Source organism: Peromyscus maniculatus, chromosome 3 (assembly GCF_049852395.1).
Source record: "Peromyscus maniculatus bairdii isolate BWxNUB_F1_BW_parent chromosome 3, HU_Pman_BW_mat_3.1, whole genome shotgun sequence".
NCBI classification, from domain to species: domain Eukaryota; kingdom Metazoa; phylum Chordata; class Mammalia; order Rodentia; family Cricetidae; genus Peromyscus; species Peromyscus maniculatus.
Genome location: NC_134854.1, coordinates 144,585,959 through 144,603,992, shown reverse-complemented (window position 1 = coordinate 144,603,992; position 18,034 = coordinate 144,585,959). Strand labels below are relative to the sequence as shown.

Sequence of the window (18,034 nt, the reverse complement as noted above, 5' to 3'; positions counted from 1 at the left end):
GGTGTGCGGCACCATTGCCCGGCTAAGCCTTGCTCTTTGATCTTTGTTTCGAGCCGGGATCTTGCTGTGTAATCCAGATCTCAACCATCCTCCTGGGATTACACCTGTGTGGGCCACCACGCTCACCTCCTTACATGAGCTCCTAACTGGTTAATCTCTTGGGCCTGAACCAATCATAATTCCTTGGAGTACCCGGATCCACAGCCCCTGATTCAATGGTGCTGGCAGGCCTAACCCTTCTTGGCCCTCCAGGCTTGGAGCCTCCTGTGTGTCCCTAGGACACCCTCTCCTTGACACCTCTGGATTCCTGCAGTTCCATCTTGACAGCATCCTGTTTGAGAACGCTGGGGGCATCTTCTTAGAGAGGGAGCCTGCCTGCCCTGTGCTGTCCAAGGAATATGTCCAAGTTGAATATACCTCTGGGGTGTGTAGAGAAGAGGGCCGGGCAGTCCTCAGAGAAACCCAGGCGGCGGCAGTGGGGACCACGCTGGTGATGGACTAGAGCTCAAGGTGAGGAGAGGGCTGTAACCCCTGACCTGCAGGCCAGAGGAGCCAGGTGGCGGGGTGGATGGGCAGGCAGGACAGTGGTCATCCTGGTCCTGGAGGGGTACAGGGGTGGCTAGGGTGGAGTGTCTTCTGGGAGGAGGCTGGTAGCCTCTTCTTAGATTTTCCTCCTCTCTAGTGTTGCCCCTTACTGATGAAATGCTTGATGAAATGCTCAGCTTATCAGATGCCCGATAAACAGCCTTCCATATCAGGAGAGCTGGGCAGATAAGGCCCAGGACACACTGCAGGATTTATCTGTAGAGCTGGGTCTGATGGGGGAGCAGGGCCCCTTGGGCTGGGACACTTGGTCCTGTTCCCTGACAAGGCTGATTCCTATTCTGACAAGGTCCCTCATGTGACCCTCTCCCTAAAACTGTCCAGGAAAGCTGAGCCTGAGCCTGAGGACTCCGGGGACTTCAGATGAATGGCACTGTTATCCTTACTCCTTTTGGGGTCGCTCACAGACACTATCTCCTGTTCATATCCCTCTTGGGAAATGTGTTAGAGTATGTCAACTAGTCATTATAGGTGACACTGAGCTAGGAGCTTTTTTGAGACCTCCCCTGAATCCTTGGGCAAGGGACAGGGTCCTCATCTCAACAGTTGGAAGGAGTGTCATCTCAATGATGTAGGGCACTCAGCTGAGAGGGACCCTCAGTGTGCAGTGCTCTGCCCATGGTGGGACCCCCTGGAATCTCCAATACCAACAGCAGCCCTGGTGGACCCTGAGCAGAGACCAGTTGGATCTCAGAACTCTGCCTTCCAATAGCCTGAAACACCAAAACCCCATGCGGGGCGTGTGTCGCTGGTCTTCTGCGCTCAATCTTGTGACTTGTGGGACTCAGAAGGTCATCTGGGTGGTGGGGGCATTGTTACATGGGGGCCTTTGATCTAAATCATTTCCTTCATGTCTGGATTGGAGGGTGGTATGCCCCTCCTCTCATGAACTCTGGTCTGGGAAAATAAAAGGGCAGACAGAGGACAGCAGGCAGAGTAGAGAGCAGCAGAGACCGCCAAGGTAAAGTCCTTTCCCAGAGCCCCTGGCATCTGCTCATCACCCTGAAGCAGAGTGACCAAGCTTGTGACCTTAGTGACCTGGAGCACCAGACCCCAGACTCCCCGGCTGAACCTACTCTCCATTTCACAGGCCCTGGCTCCATTTGGACTGGATTCTCTGCTAACCCCAGTCCAGCCCTGTCTCCCAGCTGGACTCAAGCTGAATTCCTTGCCTCTTCCAGATGCTGAAGCCGCTGCTGCTGGTGCTGTCCCTCCTGGCCAGCCTGTTGCGTGCCGCCCCTCGTGAGTTGTGTCTTGAGCCCTCCCTGTCTCTCTCTCTCTCTGACCTTCACAGGCCACAGGCTATGGGAGAATGTGGAGGATCCCAGAGATAGTTGCTCCTGTACAGGGAGGAGCAAGCCAGGATGCTGAGGTTTGCCCCTTGTCCTTTTGCAGGCCCAGCTGAGCAGCGAGTAGGCATTGTGGGAGGACGGGAGGCGTCTGGGAGTAAGTGGCCCTGGCAAGTGAGCCTGAGATTAAAGTCCAGCTACTGGATACATTTCTGCGGAGGCTCCCTCATCCACCCACAGTGGGTGCTCACTGCGGCACACTGTGTGGGACCGTGAGTTTGCCTGGGCCTGACACGGGGGTGCGGAGTGGGGGTGGGGGGGTCAAGATTTCTCCCACAGTGCCCAGTGTTCAGAGCCTCCCAAACAGGGCTGTATTCTTCCAGGCACATCCAAAGCCCAGAGCTCTTCCGGGTGCAGCTTCGTGAGCAGCATTTATACTACGAGGACCAACTCCTGCCTGTGAACCGGATCATTGTGCACCCCAACTACTACTCAGTTGAGACTGGGGCAGACATTGCTCTGCTGGAGCTCAAGGACGCTGTGAATGTCTCCACCCATGTCAACCCCATATCCCTGCCTCCTGCCGCGGAGACCTTCCCCTCAGGGACATCATGCTGGGTGACAGGCTGGGGTGACATTAATAATGCTGGTATGTGTCAGGGATGGCTGCCAGCTAGTTGGGCAGGGACTAGATCTCACCCAGCCCCAACATTGGAGGGTGGACAGGGGTTCCCAAGGCTGGCCAGTCCCTGATGAGCTCCCCCCAAAGGCTGCACCTCTTTCACCCCAGAGCCCCTCCCGCCGCCCTATCCCCTGAAGCAAGTGAAGGTGCCCATTGTGGAAAACAGCCTCTGTGATCAGAAATACCACGCTGGCCTCTACACAGGGGACAACATTCGCATTGTCCGTGATGACATGCTGTGTGCTGGAAGTACTGGGAGGGACTCCTGCCAGGTGGGTCCTGTGTCCTCCCCCGTACCCCACCCCATCCAGTCTCCATATGGAGTGCTAGCCCCTGTCTTCCCCAGGGTGACTCAGGGGGGCCGCTGGTCTGCAAAGTCAAGGGTGCCTGGCTGCAAGCAGGTGTGGTCAGCTGGGGTGAGGGCTGTGCACAGCCCAACTATCCTGGCATCTACACCCGGGTGACGTACTACTTGGGATGGATCCACCGCTACGTCCCTGAGAACTCCTGAGCTGCTTCCAGGTCAGAGGAGAACCAGGCCCTATTGTCTTGAACTGGATGCTTCCTGCCCAGGTGGAACCTCCACCTTCCTGTCCTTCTGCCTCCCCTGTCCCTCTGAGCCCCTGGCCACCCCCATCCCTTCTGCTTCCCACCCCAGGTGGCCGCACAGGGTACTCATTAAAGTACATGCAAACAGCTATGGGGGTTGCTCTCCTCATTGTGGGTGTCACTGGGGGCAAATGGAGTACCTTGGCCAGGCTGTGATGCCCTTGCTGTGGGGTCCTAGTCATGGGACTGGCATACCGTAGTGGGGTTGGGCCTCTTACCAGGCCCTGTCCCTGGGACTAACCTCTTTCCACACAAGCTCACTTTAAAAACGTATTTTAAACACATTTCAAACAGACGTTTGTTTGCTGGGCAGTGGTGGCGCACGCCTTTAGTCCCAGCACTCGAGAGGCAGAGGCAGGAGGATCTCTGTGAGTTTGAGGTAAGTCTAGTCTACAAAGGGAGTTCCAGGACAGCCAAGGCTGTTATACAGAGAAACCCTGTCTTAAAAAAAAACCCACAAAAACAAACATGTGCTTGTATAATATATGTGCATGCCAAGGTGCGTGTGTGGAGGCCAGAGGACAACTTTGTACAGTCAGTTTTCTCCTTCTACTTTTTTTTTTTTTTTTTTTTTTTTTTTTTGGTATTTTTTGAGACAGGGTGTCTCTGTGTAGTTTTGGTGCCCGTCCTGATCTTGCTCTGTAGACCAGGCTGGCCTCGAACTCACAGATCCGCCTGCCTCTGCCTCCCGAGTGCTGGGATTAAAGGCGTGCGCCACCACCGCCCGGCCCTTCTCCTTCTACCTTTACGAGGACTCTGGGCATCCAACTCAGGTCCTCAGGCTTTGACAGTCAGCACCTTTACCCACTGGCCATCACCTTGCCTGCCCACAGCTCATTTCTTTCATGTGAGAGACATCCTGTCCTTAAGACATGGAGAACAGCATGGACACCTTAAAAGACCCATGTAGGGGCTGGAGAGATGGCTCAGAGGTTAAGAGCACTACTCTTCCAAAGGTCCTGAGTTCAATTCCCAGCAACCACATGGTGGCTCATAACCATCTGTAATGAGATCTGGTGCCCTCTTCTGGCCTGCAGTCATACATGTTGTATATACATAATAAATCTTAAAAATAAATAAATAAATAAAGACCCATATAGAGGGAAGCCAGACTTACTGCAGCCGGCCCAGGAGATAAAGCATGGCCAGTGCACCCCCACCCTCTGCAGGTATTGCTCAGCCATCTTCACCCTGCAGTGGCAAAAGACATCTCCTTTGCCTCATTGACGGCTCCGTGACTGCCCTGATAGGAACTCCTTGCCATCCTGCCTTCTCATCACACTCTGCATAGAGTCCACGTCATTACTGCCTCTGCTGCCCAGAATCCCACGTGGTGGGGCCTGGGGGTGTAGCTCAGTTGGTGGTATTTGACTAGCAGGCAGGGAACCTTGGCTTCGATCTCCACCATCAATATAAGCAAGTGTGGTAGTACACCCCTGCAATCCTGGCACTGGAGAGGTGGGAGCAGACCAAGAATTCAAGGTCATCCTTGTCTTCAAATTGAGTTTGAGGCCAGCCTGGGATATGTGAGACCCCATCCTAAAAGAATAAAGCTCAAAAATAATTTCGCCTGGTGTGGCACACGTCTTTAATCCCAGCACTCGGGAGGCAGAGCCAGGCGAATCGAGGCCAGCCTGGTCTACAGAGTGAGATCCAGGACAGTAAGATACCAAAACTATACAGAGAAACCCTGTCTCGAAAAACAAAAACAAAAACAAAAAAATTCATGCAGTGGCACATCTGGCTGTTAGAGTGGACTTTACTTTGAGGGGCTCTCAGTTGAGGCTCTTGGGATTTGGCTATTCCTACTCACACAAATGCCTGTTTCTGGAACATTCAGCTGAAGGGAGCTGTTGGCTCGTGAGTGGGCCCCACTGGAGCAGCCATTCCCTGTTGGAATGTCACTTATGTTTCGCAATCATATGCCATCAATGCTGCCCCTTTGCTCCCCTTGTCTTGATTCAGCTTCTGTATTGGAGGTAACATCTGGTGTGGGGTGACATCCACGATTTTACAATTACTGCTGAGGGCTGACCTTTCCCTTTCTTGGGTAGAGCCCTCATCCTTGATGGGGAAATGAAGTCAGTTGTCTCATCCAGTGCTTGGTACCATCTTTTGGTGGTGGTGATGGTGTGTGTGTGTGTGTGTGTGTGTGTGTGTGTGTGTGTGTGTGTCACACTCTTAACTGCTGAGCCATATCTCTGGCCATCTTCTTAGTTTTAATTTTTAATGTCAAACATAATACACATCCACCACAAAAATAAAAGGTAAAGCTGGAACTCGGTCCCTTGTTCCTCCATGCCACCCATCTCACTCTCTCAGGGTCACTGTGGATCCTGCCTGGTAGGTGATGACACTCTGTCTGATAAGTGCATTTAGCCATCCTTCAGTGGAGGCCATGCAGGGTCGGAGATGGACCAGGATCCTAGTGAGAAGCATCTAGGGCCAGGCAAGGGGCGAGGAGGAAGGGTGGGAGGGGAGAGCAGCCTAGCCTCCTGATGGGCTTTCTCCTTATCTGACCCTGGCAGAGCAGCTCTGCTCAGCTCGGAGTCAGTTGACAGATAAAAGTGATCACTGGCTTCATCTCCGGCCATGGGCTACAGGGGTCAGGCCTGACAGCTTTCAGGGCAGGGCCCAAACCCTCTGTCTCAGCCAGAGTCCAGTACCCAGCTGAGCAGGTTACTTTAGACAGATGTAGCTCTCAGCTCTGGCTCAGTTACGGGAGACTCGGGCTCTCTCTCTCTCTCTCTCTCTCTCTCTCTCTCTCTCTCTCTCTCTCTCTCTCTCTCTCTCTTCTCTCTCTCTCTCTTGAGACAGGGTTTCTCTGGGTAACCCTGGTTGTCCTAGAACTAGCTCTATAGACCAGGCTGGCCTGGAACTCAAAGAGATCTGCTTCCCTCTGTCTCCTGAGTGCTGGGATTAAAAGTGTGCACCATCACTGCCTGGCTGTTGTATGTTTTCTAATGAGAGACAGAAATGAGGTGGATCCAGATGGGGGAGGAGGTGTGTGTGTGTGTGGGGGGGGGCACTGGGAGAAGTAGAGAGAGGGCAAACACTAATCAGTATGTATTACATGAGGCAAAAAAGTTTTATATTTTCAATAAAAAAGAAAAAATTTACAAAAAAGAGAAGAAAATGCTGGTCAAATATTCCACCATTGAGCTGTATAATCCCTGCCTTTTGATGTTTTGAGACAGTCTGGTTATGAAGCCCAGACTCACCTGGAATTGCTAGGTAGCCTCTGTTGCTCTCAAATGTTCAATCCTCCTGCCTCAGCCTCCAGAAATGCTTTGAATGCAGACTTGAATCACCACTTCTTGCTTGGTTAATAGTCTTGGGTCACTAGCATACCCATCGTGATTTTTCTTATGGAGGAAAGGTTGCCGTGTGTTATTCTTCATGCTCTGAGGTCTGTACTATTGAGCAGTTGTAAAGGGTTCCCCATTTTCACAACACATGTTCTTCTCTTTGAATGACATTTCTGTTCGTTGCAAATGTGGGGTACAGAGCAAGGCACTAGGTGAGCATGAGGCAAATTTGGATTAAGTAAAGAACGCATCAAAGACAGAGACTCTCTAGAAGTATGCATTTATTTACCACGCTTGTTCAGTATTTGTATTGCAGAGGCAACAAAAAACACCATCCTGAAGGTTCCTGGGTTCGGGGATTCCAGCAATGTCTTGTCTTCAGGTATGAGTTTCAAGAATTTTGTTTATCTGTGTATGTGGAGAGAAGAAAGCAGCACATGAGATGATATAATTCTAACTGAGTACAGACAGCAGGGTTTTCTGCAGGAAAGTAAACTGACCATGGAGGAAACTAGGATCCATTGGATTTTCTACCATAAGCTATGATATACTTTGGTAAAGAAGTTAGAGGAGTCTTCCAGGGTTAGTGCACCAATCCCATGGTGTACCATGCAGTGTCTTCACAGGATGAGATGGTTCTGAGCTCATCAAACAAAAGTTCTGGGTAGTTTTGAAGGAGAAGAAGTCAGAGGAAGGCTTTTTGCAAGGAGTGCTAGGAGCTCACCTGAGCTGCAGGGGGCGCTGTATTCAGCAAAAACCATTTCATCTGAAAGACATGGAAAAAAATTGAGAATGGGAGTTTGATGCTACAGCATTTTGTGGAGCACAGTTGATGTGTTGGGACTGACCAATTTCCTTCATCAGAACCTGAATGGTTACAGAAAAGTCGTCTCTCTGGGGACAAACCAAGCAAAGAAAATATCTTCTTGAAGCTACTGGGTGACACATTTATCCTGGGCCACCAAGATGGCTCAGTGGGGAAAGGCACTTGTTGCCATGCCTAGTGACCACAGTGAGTTCAGTCCTCAGGATCCACATGGCAGAGGGTGAGGAACCGTTTCTCCTCATTGCCCTGTGACCTCCACAGGCACCGTGGCATGCCTCCCTCTCAAGACATAAGTAAGCAAATGGGCAACAGCACCAGAATAATTCACCCAAGTGAGAATATCGAAGTGTGCTTATTCTACAGTGTTTGAGCAGAATACAGGGAGTGATCCGTGGAGACGTGTGTCCTCTCAGATGCATTTCTATATTTCTGATTTTTTTCCTTCACTATTTCTTGAACTCGTCTATTCTGAGACATATGGCACAGAAAATCCCCCATTTTATTCCCCAACTCTGGCTTTGCTTGCTCTCTCTCTCTCTCTCTCTCTCTCTCTCTCTCTCTCTCTCTCTCTTTCATCAATGACCACTCAGGCTATAATTCTCACTCATCTTTTTATTCCTACTATAATTCTTTGTATAATTCTTCATCTTTGCGTTACTATATTCAGAAGGAGATTTGTGTGTCTTTCCACCAATAGACACTTCGTTGTCAAACGTTTGGTCCCTTATGTTATTTAGACATGTTTGGTCACATATGATTGTTTGGACAAACAAGTAGGAACAAGATATCAGTGGCTGAATAAATTGACATCTTATAAATGTTTGTCATACTCACATTCTTTTATTAAGAGCAGATTTGCCAGTCTGGCCTATGTAATGTGTCACTATGTGTAAAATAATTGTTTTAAACAGTCGGTGCAATGGTATATACAAGTAATATCTGCATTTGGAGACTGAGTCAGGATTGAGAGTTTGAGGTCAGCCTGGGCTGCATATTGAGAAACTGTCTTTAAAAAACCGGTAGAAAAGGAAAAAAAGAGAAAACTTCAAGTTGCTTCGGGGCGCTTCCTAATCCCTTGCTCACCTGTCTCGTAGTAGTCATAGACTTTCACAATGGCAGGCTGCAGGTTCCTCACTGGGATGTCTTGTTGAATGACGAAGGAAAAGGCCAGTGTCTTATTGGTCACCTGGCAAAGAGAAAAAAGTAATCCAGAATCGCATCATGGCGGTGGCCACTGTTTTTCTTCAGCATCACTCAGTCACTCGTTTTTGAGAAACAGTTATGCATGGGTAGCATTTAACCTCTCAGTCACTGTGTTCCTAACTGCTCACATATGTGGATGGTGATTGGATTTTAGAGTAGAGACGTGAGGAACTAAAGTAGAGGCTCCTGGGAGTATATGAAACTTTTCTAGTCTATTAAACTAATCCAAAAAATCCATATTCCTCCCCAGTGTGTGATGTGGGGCTTTGTTCAGGGTGACAGTTAAGCCCTTTGACCTGCTGACTTGGGAGCCCATGATAAGTCCCAGGAAAGCCAGCAATGAGGAAAGGGAATTTAAAGATTTGTATTGTTATTATTATTGTTGTTGTTGTTGTTGTATATGTGTGCATGGGTATACTAGTAGAGGCCAAAAGTGAGAATCAGATCTCCTGCAACTGGAGTTACAGACAATTCTGAGTTAGTTAGTGCTCTTAACTGCTGAGTCATGTCTCCAGGCCAGGAATGACAATTTAAAATATCATCTAGTATGAGCAGAGGGAAGGTGCTTCCCCAAAAGACTTCCTAGAGACCTGCTTTTCTCCTGCTTTACAATTCCCACAAAGACCCACCTAGACATGTATGGGGAGGCAGGAAGGATGTTCACCTGATTTACATAGATCAAGGACTGTCCACTAGACATGTCTGGGGAGGCAGGAAGGACCCTCACCTGACCTACATAAACCAAGGACTGTCCACCTAGACACAGTTAGGGAGGCAGGAAGGACCCTCACCTGATCCACATATAATAAGACATTGCTGTTGCTCACTTCTGTTCTACTCACATGCTCTGATCTTTCAAGCTGGAATGAGAGAAAACACTGTGTTACTGAAAAGGCAAAGGCCTTGGGGGTGAAGAAGGCAAATGAACTGAGGGATGGAAGATGATAGAAAGAGATGTCACCAGTTCATTAAAGTGAGTTGGAAGATACTTTCCAATAAGAATGAAAATACATGATTAAGACTGTTAATGCCACTCCACTAGAGGCCTGACAGATTATGACCTAACTTAGTAATTGGTATTTTTGACTTTTGTTTGAAGGTGAAGTGGTCCTGCATTTGATAGTACTCACTTACCTCACATTCTCTGTGCAAGTATCTTTCTCTGTACTCTGCTATTGATCTTAGTTTGCTGTTAATTTTCAAAGTTCTTAAACACCACATCTAAAATTTTGGTACTTAATAACATTTTCCCATTAATCATTATTGACCAAGTTCATCATGCTTTAAAAATTATTGTTAGCTAGATTGTGAACTCAATGAACTCAAACACCATTGTTATATTTTTTCTGCTGACTGCTATCACAGTCCACACCTATACTTAGAATTATATAAATCAAATTTTGTTAAATTAGTTTTGGTTCAGGATGGCATTATTATGATGATGTTGGCAAGTTTCTGGTCTGAAGATACAGAAATCCAAACATCTGGTCCACCTACCCTTTTCACTGTTGGTTTCAATGGAATGAAACCAGACACCATCTTCACATCAACAATCACCATGTTGGAGGCTGGACGGCTCCCTGAATAACTGCAGACCAGAGAAGTGAATGGAAGGAATATTTTTAATGCTTTGAATCTTGCCTCCTTGGAGCTCAAGCAGCAATTCCTGACATGCCCTGTGCTATTTTTTCATACTTTAAAATATATGGACTTTACAGTCAATATAAACAATTCTCAAAATAGACTGCATAACAATGTCAACTGGGAGTTGATTAAAAATAGAGGCATCCATGCAGTGTACTGGCCAGCCAGCATAGTCTTCTTAACAAGCCTGGGGCAGTAAGAAACCGCATCTCAAAAACCTAATGCATATGGAAGCTGAGGACTGAGAGAAGAGATTGTCCTGTTTCTGTTTTTGTCGCTGTCTCTGTCTCTCTCTGTGTCTCTGTCTCTGTTTCCTTCTCTCTCACACACACATGCACACACACCACTGTTGTGGAATATTAGTTTAATAATGCAAAGATGTGTTGCACTCTTTTATGTTGCATTTGTTTAACTCTGCAAAGCTGTGTTACTTTGTCTGCCTGAAGCACCTGATTGGACTAATAAAAAGGGGAATGGCCAATGACTAGGAAGGAGAGGGGGATAGGTGTGGCTGGCGGGCAGAGAGAATATATAGGAGGAGAAATCTAGGCTCAAGAAGAAAAGTGAGGGGCAAGAAAAGGAGGGGAGGAGGACTAGAGCCAGGGTCCAAGCCACCAGCCACACAGCCAGCCACGGAATAAGAAGAAAAGCAAGATACATAGAATAAAGAAAGGTAAAAAGCCTAGGTGTAAAACATAGTAAAAGAGAAGTGGGATAATTTAAGTGAAGTTAGAAATGCTGGTTAGAAACAAGCCAAGCTAAGGCTGGGCATTCACAAAGTAAGAATAAGTCTCCATGTATTTATTAGGGAGCGGGGTGGTAGTCTCCCAAAGAGTAAAACAACAAGCTACACCCCATTACACTGGGAAACAAGATAATAGGCCACACTATGGAAGTCTCCTTTCCATCCAAGATCCCTTCACTTTTTGCAGTTAGCACCCAATGCTGGTTACAGTTTATATGACGTTTTTGACATGTGTCAGAAGAACAGAGTATCTTTTTTTCCCTCTAGAAAAATGGAATCTTAAAAGACCAAGAAGGTTTGCCTTTGTTGGTGAAGAAGAATAGCCCACATTAAAGTATCATAGAGAAAAGAACAATCTATTATTTTACTATGATAGTGGGTGAGAAAGGAACTCGAAAGGTAGACTAATTAGAGATTATAATTCTATAATTCTTCATTGTTCACTTTGCTGGAGTCAAGTATTTCTTTCTTTTTTTTTTTTGACAGAGCAAAATCCTAACGAAGCCTTGCTTTGGATATCTCTGAACCCATTCTGTGAAGAGATCCAGGAGCACAACACTGTAGTAGGCAAGAGAGACAGAGGCTCATACCTGATTTCTAGTGAGATCTGGAAGCTGTTGTGGCCTTTGGGGTTATCACAAGTCAGAGGTTCTGTCTGTACCCGCAGAGTGAATGCAGACTCCTGTTTCTCCAAGTGCACATTGTATCTTAGCGTTGTCTGACAAGTAGTGAATAGAAATATTTACCTCCATTGCACTGGATCCTTGGGTGGATTTCTCCCAATTTGAGCATGATGTGTGCAGGTGGCAAAGGGATGCTTTCTATTTTGGGGAAGGACGTTCCCAGCTGTCCCAGAATCTTACCTGAGCATACACACATCCTTCCCCTGACACGTTGATGTCATAGTCCCCAGGGATGTCTGGTAGTGGGGCCTGCTGCAGCAACAGGCGATTGCTGTTCTCTATTTGGAACTCTCTAGAAAATGTCCCTGAAGACTGGATGGTCACCAGAGGAGTTTTCTGACTTCTAGAAAAAGTAACTGCTCCATACTTGGACAAAGCATGGAGGGCCACCACAGTGTCCTGTGAGGGATGAGTGTAAAAGTTCAGTTTAGCATCAGTATGGAAGGGCTCAGGCTCTTCCTGAGGCTGTGACAAAAGTGTCCTGAGGTTTTGTCTTTAGTTATTTGATCTCTAGACTTTAATTTAGGAAATATTTGAGAACCAAAAACATCTACTTAATTTCCCTTCTTACACAGAGCACCCTGGCATATGCAGATTTCCCCCAAACCAGTACAAAGAATAAATCCAAATTAGATTTTTCTTCTAGCATTTACTGTTTTTCTTCCTTTGTCCTTGATTCCCGTGAAGATGCCGAGCATCTGTCGACAAAATCACGTTCTTGCTCTCACCACCAAACTTTCTTCTGCACTGAGGAACACTCAAGAGACATCAACATCATGGCCAAGTGCCAGTCACGATCCAATCTTATCAAATAAAGGAAAAACTGTGATCTAGTGCTGTCCTTCCTCGCCTTGCTCCTCGGCAGCATACTCTCTGGGGATGTACTCCATGCTCTAGAGAGGATCTCTCCCACAGGATCCCTCCTTATCCCAAGTCAGCTCCAGATGCTATCCTGACTGCAGAGCCCAAAAAGAGAACAGAAACATGCAGTGAGGGTTTTACTGTATTTACAATGCAGACTTCCTGTTGAGGTAAAAGACTGAAAGAATTGAATGCAAACAGGGTGGCTAATGTCATGGAAGGTTCCTGTTGGTACATTGTTCTCCTTTAGAGGAACTGACCTCCTCACTATACCTCTCTGGAGATTAACTCTGTCATATATGCCCTGAATATAGGAGCATCTTTTATAGACACTATGGTAGATGTATATTTTTGGAAACTATTACCTCATGAGAATTATACTGACTAGATGATAAAGCAAATGGTTTACAGCCTTGATTGGATCTAACTGTCCTGAGGTAAAGCAGGCCTGCAGGAGTTCTACTAGCTTGGGGAAAACCTGAGGGCAATCTCTCCATACATAAGATTGGGAGAGTCTGTCAGGAGAAGGGGAATGGCCTCACCTAAGAGCAGCACGATGATAAAGATGCAGTTTGGTCCAGTTAGCATCTCTTAGGTACTCATTGTGCTATTCCAGCTTGACCAATTATATAAGGATTCTGGACACTTCAGGGTTTTTGCCATTGTTTTCTATCAAGGTTTGGGTCTAGGTCAGAAGTCCTTAGCAACTTAAGCCTGTTTCTCTAAATGTGGTATGAAGAGACCTCTTGTGTCTGAACATAGGAACTAGGAAAATTCATTATGGAATGTATCATCCCTCACTTCCTATAGACTCAAAATACCCATGAGGAACATGTCCTTGTTTTTTTCCCTCCTCTTCCCTTTTTTCTTGTTCCTGCATCTCTTGTTCAAATCCCCTCACTGCATGGGACTCTGAAGGAAAGTCACCGACCTGTGTGGAAGAGAAGCCGCCATGGGAATTCTGCTGCTTTGTGATCCACTTCACGATGCGAACTGCCAAAGCCAGGTCCTCAGGTGCTGGGGCTGGCTGGGCAGTGAGGAGAGTGAGGAGGACATAGGCATTCATCTCCACTTCAGCAGAGGGAGCCTGGGGTTTGTACAGATACCTCTCTGAATTCCTGGGTTTCTGAGGTCTTTCCCAATGGACGGAGTTGTCTTAGGGTAAAAATAGAGAAATAACTAGAAGTGTGAGTAGCCAATGAATAACTGTATGTCTCTATCTAGAAAGAAGGATATATAAGAAAGTTGTAGCGGGTTTTCAAGTTTTCGCTCAGAATAATCCCAGATTTATTATTAGCAGTAAAAACATCTGCTGCTGGTATGATAGGGTAGGACTGAGAAAGATATGAAGACAGAAATTCGTAAGCTGTTAACTAAACTACACCCCCAGTGATGCTCTAGCAGAGTTGGTGAGAAGACAAGAACAGACATGATTCTTTCACTCATTAATTCCCTCACACCCTACAAAACATCACTAGTTCAGTGTTCAGTCCAAATGACTCAGGAAAGTTTCCCATTGTTTTCAGAATTGCAGTTGAAAGAGCAAAACCTTGAGCATCAGTTCTTTTTTCCTGTTCTTTATAGTCTTGCCTCCTCCTGACAGGTGTATGTGTATCAGAGAGGAAAGTTAAGCTTTAGCTACATTTCCCTTTGTAACGGTAGTTGAACTGTGTGCATTCTATTGTGATATTACATTTGTTTACTTGGGTACACTAGGAGAAAACACTGAAGAGAAGGTGTTGTGTGTAGAAGAAAGGCTAATTTCCTAATGTGTCAGTCCAAGGAGAAACCTCAGAATGCCATGGGGACGGAACTAAAATGTAATACTATTTCCACACATCGTCTACTCCCGTTTCCCGTCACTGGAACTGGATGGAGACAAACACGATAACACACATTCCTACCTTCCTTTACAGCTTCAGTATCAAGTGATTTTAGGATTTCATTTCTCTTGTCCTGGTTCCCTGCCAGAGCGAAAGCGTAGGCCAGCAGTGCCTTGGTGTACACAGAGCTGCCATCTCCCCTGTGCTCTGTTGTCTTCCAGGATGACTCCAGGCAGGTCAGCGCTTTGGAGACAACAGGTTGCTGTTGGCAGAAGAGTGAATCCTGAGCAACATGAACAAGCGTCCTAGCAGGCCTTGGAAGAAACATGGAGGATGGAGACATTGATGCTTTTCAAATGAATCCTTCCATTCCCTCCACTCTTCTTTTTTCCTTTCTCCCTACCTCTTTTCTTCTATCCTTCCCTCTCTCCTTCTCTCCTTCCTTCCCTCCTTCCTTCTCTCTTATCTTCTGTCATTGATCATCTGTCTATCCTCTATCTTTTAGGAGCCATTTCTTTTATAAACTATATTCCATTTAAATACAGACTAATAATGACAGTATTAGAGGACATGTTTTTGTCTTGATTTTTGGAACATAGACAGAATTTCATTGAGCAGGTGGATGGTCATTAAAGGAATATTACAAATGCAAAACTCTTGTTAAAAAGAAAGCTGCCATTTGGCTTTAGAGAGGATAGGAAGCCACACATTTTACATTAGTTTTGGAAGATGGAGAAGCAATGTGGCACCTACTGTGTCTGGAAGTGAACTCTCCAGAAGGGCAATGGTTATATAGGCAGAGAGAGTCACTTCGTCTTCTACTCCACCCTGTAAACAAAAGGAATGAAACAGGTAAAGTATACAGCAAGCAATGCACTAAATATGTCTTCCCTGCTTGTAATCATCCTTTGTATTCAATGGAAGTTCTCATTTACACCCCCATTATGAAAAAGTAATTCTCAGCCTGAAGGCTGGTTTGTTTCAGTGGTAAGGAGTATGGCCCGACTTTCGGATGTTATTATTAGGTCACCGTACTTATAAGTAGTTCAGAATAGGTCACCTTCATGGCATTGTTGAACAGCGATCCAGAGCTCCTGAAACAGCCATTGTCCTGCTGCTGCTGGGAGAGCCAGGTGAAGGCGTGGGTGATGTGTGTTTCATCGATGAAGATGAAGGCTCGAGCTTGGGCAAAAGACTTGAGCACAAAGGCTGTGAGCCTGATCGGGGAGGGAGAGTGGGGAGATGAGGGCTTGTGTTCTGATGCAGCACTTCACACACGGGTTTCTGGGGTCTGGACCACACTCATGAGCAATCAGCCTAAGTTTCTGTGAGCACATGAAGCTTACAGTTTCTCTTCCTCTTTCAAAGCAGTCTTCCATCCCTGGTCCTCTTGGATGTGGACACCACAGTGTGGTCCAGCTGCTTCCTGCTCTGCTTCTCACTGCTTCTCCATCACTCACTCTCCTGTTTCCCTTACACCTGCACCCTCATCTTAGCCTTTTCCCCTTCCATTGATTTTCTTTTGTAGATCAGAAAAACCTTCTCTCCTAAAACTCCTGTGCTGTGGGATGTTCTGAATGTCCTGTGGGAGCCCATTCTTGGGTTCCTCATGGCTTTACCCAGCAGGTCCACATATAGGATGATTAGGACCACGGGCATGAGTGCAGGTGTCTGAGATGGTCTGCACTTGCCTGTGCTGTGGGATGGTCTGTATGTCAAGTTGCTCTGATTGGTCAATAAATAAAACCTGATTGGCCGTGGCTAGGCAGGAAGTATAGGCAGGACTAACAGAGAGGAGAAATAAAAGAACAGGAAGGCAGAGGGAGTCACTGCCAGCCGCCACCCTGATAAGCAGCATGAAAAGATGCTGGTAAGCCATGAGCCACATAGCAAGGTATAGATTTGTGGAAATGGATTAATTTAAGCTATAAGAACAGTTAGTCAGAAGCCTGCCACAGCCATACAGTTTGTAAGCAATATAAGTCTCTGTGTTTACTTGGTTCGGTCTGAGCGGTGGTGGGACAGGCGAGTGACAGGGATTTGTCCTGACTGTGGGCCAGGCAGGAGAACTCTAGCTACACTCCTGCAACATGTTTTCCACCTCACAATGTCCATCCCTCTCCTTGGCTTACTTCCTGTTTCTATCAGTTTCTATGTCATTTGTCACCTGTAATGTCTGTGTGTTTATCCCAAGAACACATTCTTATGCAATACAGGACCACATGAAGAATGGTATCAGCTTTTTAAGAGTTATGAGCATATTTGGATGCTCAGCAATATGTAGCTGGGTATTTATCATGAAAAATCTTGTGGAGGAATGAAAAAGCCAGCATAATGAATTGAGTAAAAGAGGTCGTATAGATTCAAGGCAGATGAGCCTTGAGACAGTTTCAGTTCTGAATGTAGGATTCCTGCTAACTCGGAAAAGTTCATTCCCAGCCCAGGCATCCACTGTATTCCCATGACATAAGACACATGCAGAGTTGCCATGAGGACCAGGAGTGGAGCAAGCCTGACACATAGTGGACTTTCCTTACCAAGTGCTTCCTTGACTCTGGTCGTCCTGATCCCCGAAGGCGCTGTAGGAGCCATCCTTGTGTTTGTAGTTCAGCTCCCTCTGATAGCCTGGAATGGAAGGCTTGGGTGTGTTTTGAAGAAACTGATGCTCAGAGAAGGACAAGATGTCAGTCTGAAGCCAGAGAGGCCCTCACATACTCTGGCTTATAGGACTGACCAAATGGGAACCCTGCTCAGCTTCCCCACTCCAATGCTAAGCCCATTTCTAGAGAGACCATTCACAAGAACCAAGTGTAATTTCTAAGCCTTACTGACCAGCGTTGAGGTAACCAATGGCCTCTGACTTGATCTTCTCAGTCAGCTGTTGGGTCTCATTCAGATATTTCAGTACGTAGATGTTAGGAGCAAAAAGGACCATGTTCTGCTCCCCACAGCCAAAAGGCATTGCAAGAAGATTCTGTGTGTTTTTTATGGCTGAACTCAAGATATCACCTGGAAGTGAGAGATGTAACATCAGACAGAACAGACATTATCTTCAAGAACAAAATAACATCTCTAATAGAATCACTTCCAATGAAGGAATTTCAAGGGTGCGGTGTGTGGGGAACCCAGTGGATATTGGGGGTCTAGAGACAGAAGAAGGATGTCAAAGAGTTCAAGTGTAGTAGTTCAGAAGCTACATTTGGAATCACGGTGGACACAGGGCAGTGGTAGTGACTATTGTCCCAAGTCCTCCAGGCATGGAATGACTCACCCAACACAGAGAAATGGGCTCTCGCTGAATCTTTCACTACTGCTGGTGGGAGCATCAGGCACAATTTTTCAGATATGCCGGCATCTTAATAAGCAAAACAAACAGGTAGACAATTATCTCAGTACTCAGAACTCCTAGAGTGCCCTAAGGCCAGTTGCTTAGAACTGTGTCTTAAGTTTTGATTCTTGTATCTCTAGAAAAATGATCTTGTTGTAAATATCACAAATCTACATTTCCTGGTAGTACTGGCCTGCTAAGCTCTATTGCTTCTGCTTTTATCACTGATTGTATTGAAGAAAAGCATTTCCAAAAGGACTTGCTGAGTCTCCTATCGATGCCTTAGCTAATTATTTAATAGACACATGGAAATATGTTTATTCATTTAATTGTGGTTTGGGTATATTCTGCTTTGATTTTTTTCTCTTTGTTTTGTGCATGTGTGAACTTTGACATAAGTTAGTGTTTTCTGCAAATAGGGATCTCAACT

At 46.4% G+C, this 18,034-nt stretch overlaps 2 protein-coding genes across 6 annotated transcripts in view; one reads left to right on the top strand and one right to left on the bottom strand.

Moving 5' to 3' along the window:
- Positions 1–1,457: 1,457 nt before the first annotated feature.
- Positions 1,458–3,272, top strand: LOC143272505 (tryptase beta-2-like). 2 transcript variants are annotated; one of them, XM_076567889.1, is made up of 6 exons: positions 1,458–1,564; positions 1,785–1,845; positions 1,999–2,164; positions 2,276–2,541; positions 2,779–2,846; positions 2,921–3,272. In XM_076567889.1, exons 2-6 carry the CDS (start codon positions 1,785–1,787, stop codon positions 3,083–3,085), a joined length of 726 nt encoding a protein of 241 aa, XP_076424004.1. In that variant the 5' UTR covers positions 1,458–1,564; the 3' UTR covers positions 3,086–3,272. The 2 variants fall into 2 exon arrangements, with proteins under 2 accessions (XP_076424004.1, XP_076424003.1); XM_076567888.1 differs by having other exon boundaries at positions 1,466–1,564; positions 2,683–2,846.
- A 3,483-nt stretch (positions 3,273–6,755) lies between these two features.
- LOC143272502 (murinoglobulin-1-like) overlaps positions 6,756–18,034 on the bottom strand; it is a 79,287-nt gene continuing 68,008 nt past the window's right edge. For 2 of the 4 annotated variants that reach the window (XM_076567878.1, XM_076567880.1), the window contains 14 exons: positions 17,548–17,631; positions 17,109–17,285; positions 16,814–16,901; positions 15,337–15,493; positions 15,030–15,104; positions 14,358–14,538; positions 13,385–13,608; positions 11,773–11,991; positions 11,500–11,627; positions 10,018–10,108; positions 9,312–9,380; positions 8,401–8,503; positions 7,216–7,257; positions 6,756–6,899 (listed from right to left, as the gene is read on the bottom strand). In XM_076567878.1, the coding sequence (XP_076423993.1) occupies positions 6,883–6,899; positions 7,216–7,257; positions 8,401–8,503; positions 9,312–9,380; positions 10,018–10,108; positions 11,500–11,627; positions 11,773–11,991; positions 13,385–13,608; positions 14,358–14,538; positions 15,030–15,104; positions 15,337–15,493; positions 16,814–16,901; positions 17,109–17,285; positions 17,548–17,631 (1,655 nt within the window). In that variant the 3' untranslated portion in view covers positions 6,756–6,882. Of the gene's footprint in view, positions 6,900–7,215; positions 7,258–8,400; positions 8,504–9,311; positions 9,381–10,017; positions 10,109–11,499; positions 11,628–11,772; positions 12,549–13,384; positions 13,609–14,357; positions 14,539–15,029; positions 15,105–15,336; positions 15,494–16,813; positions 16,902–17,108; positions 17,286–17,547; positions 17,632–18,034 lie in introns of all 4 variants that reach the window. The other 2 variants (XR_013050137.1, XM_076567879.1) reach the window with 2 other exon arrangements.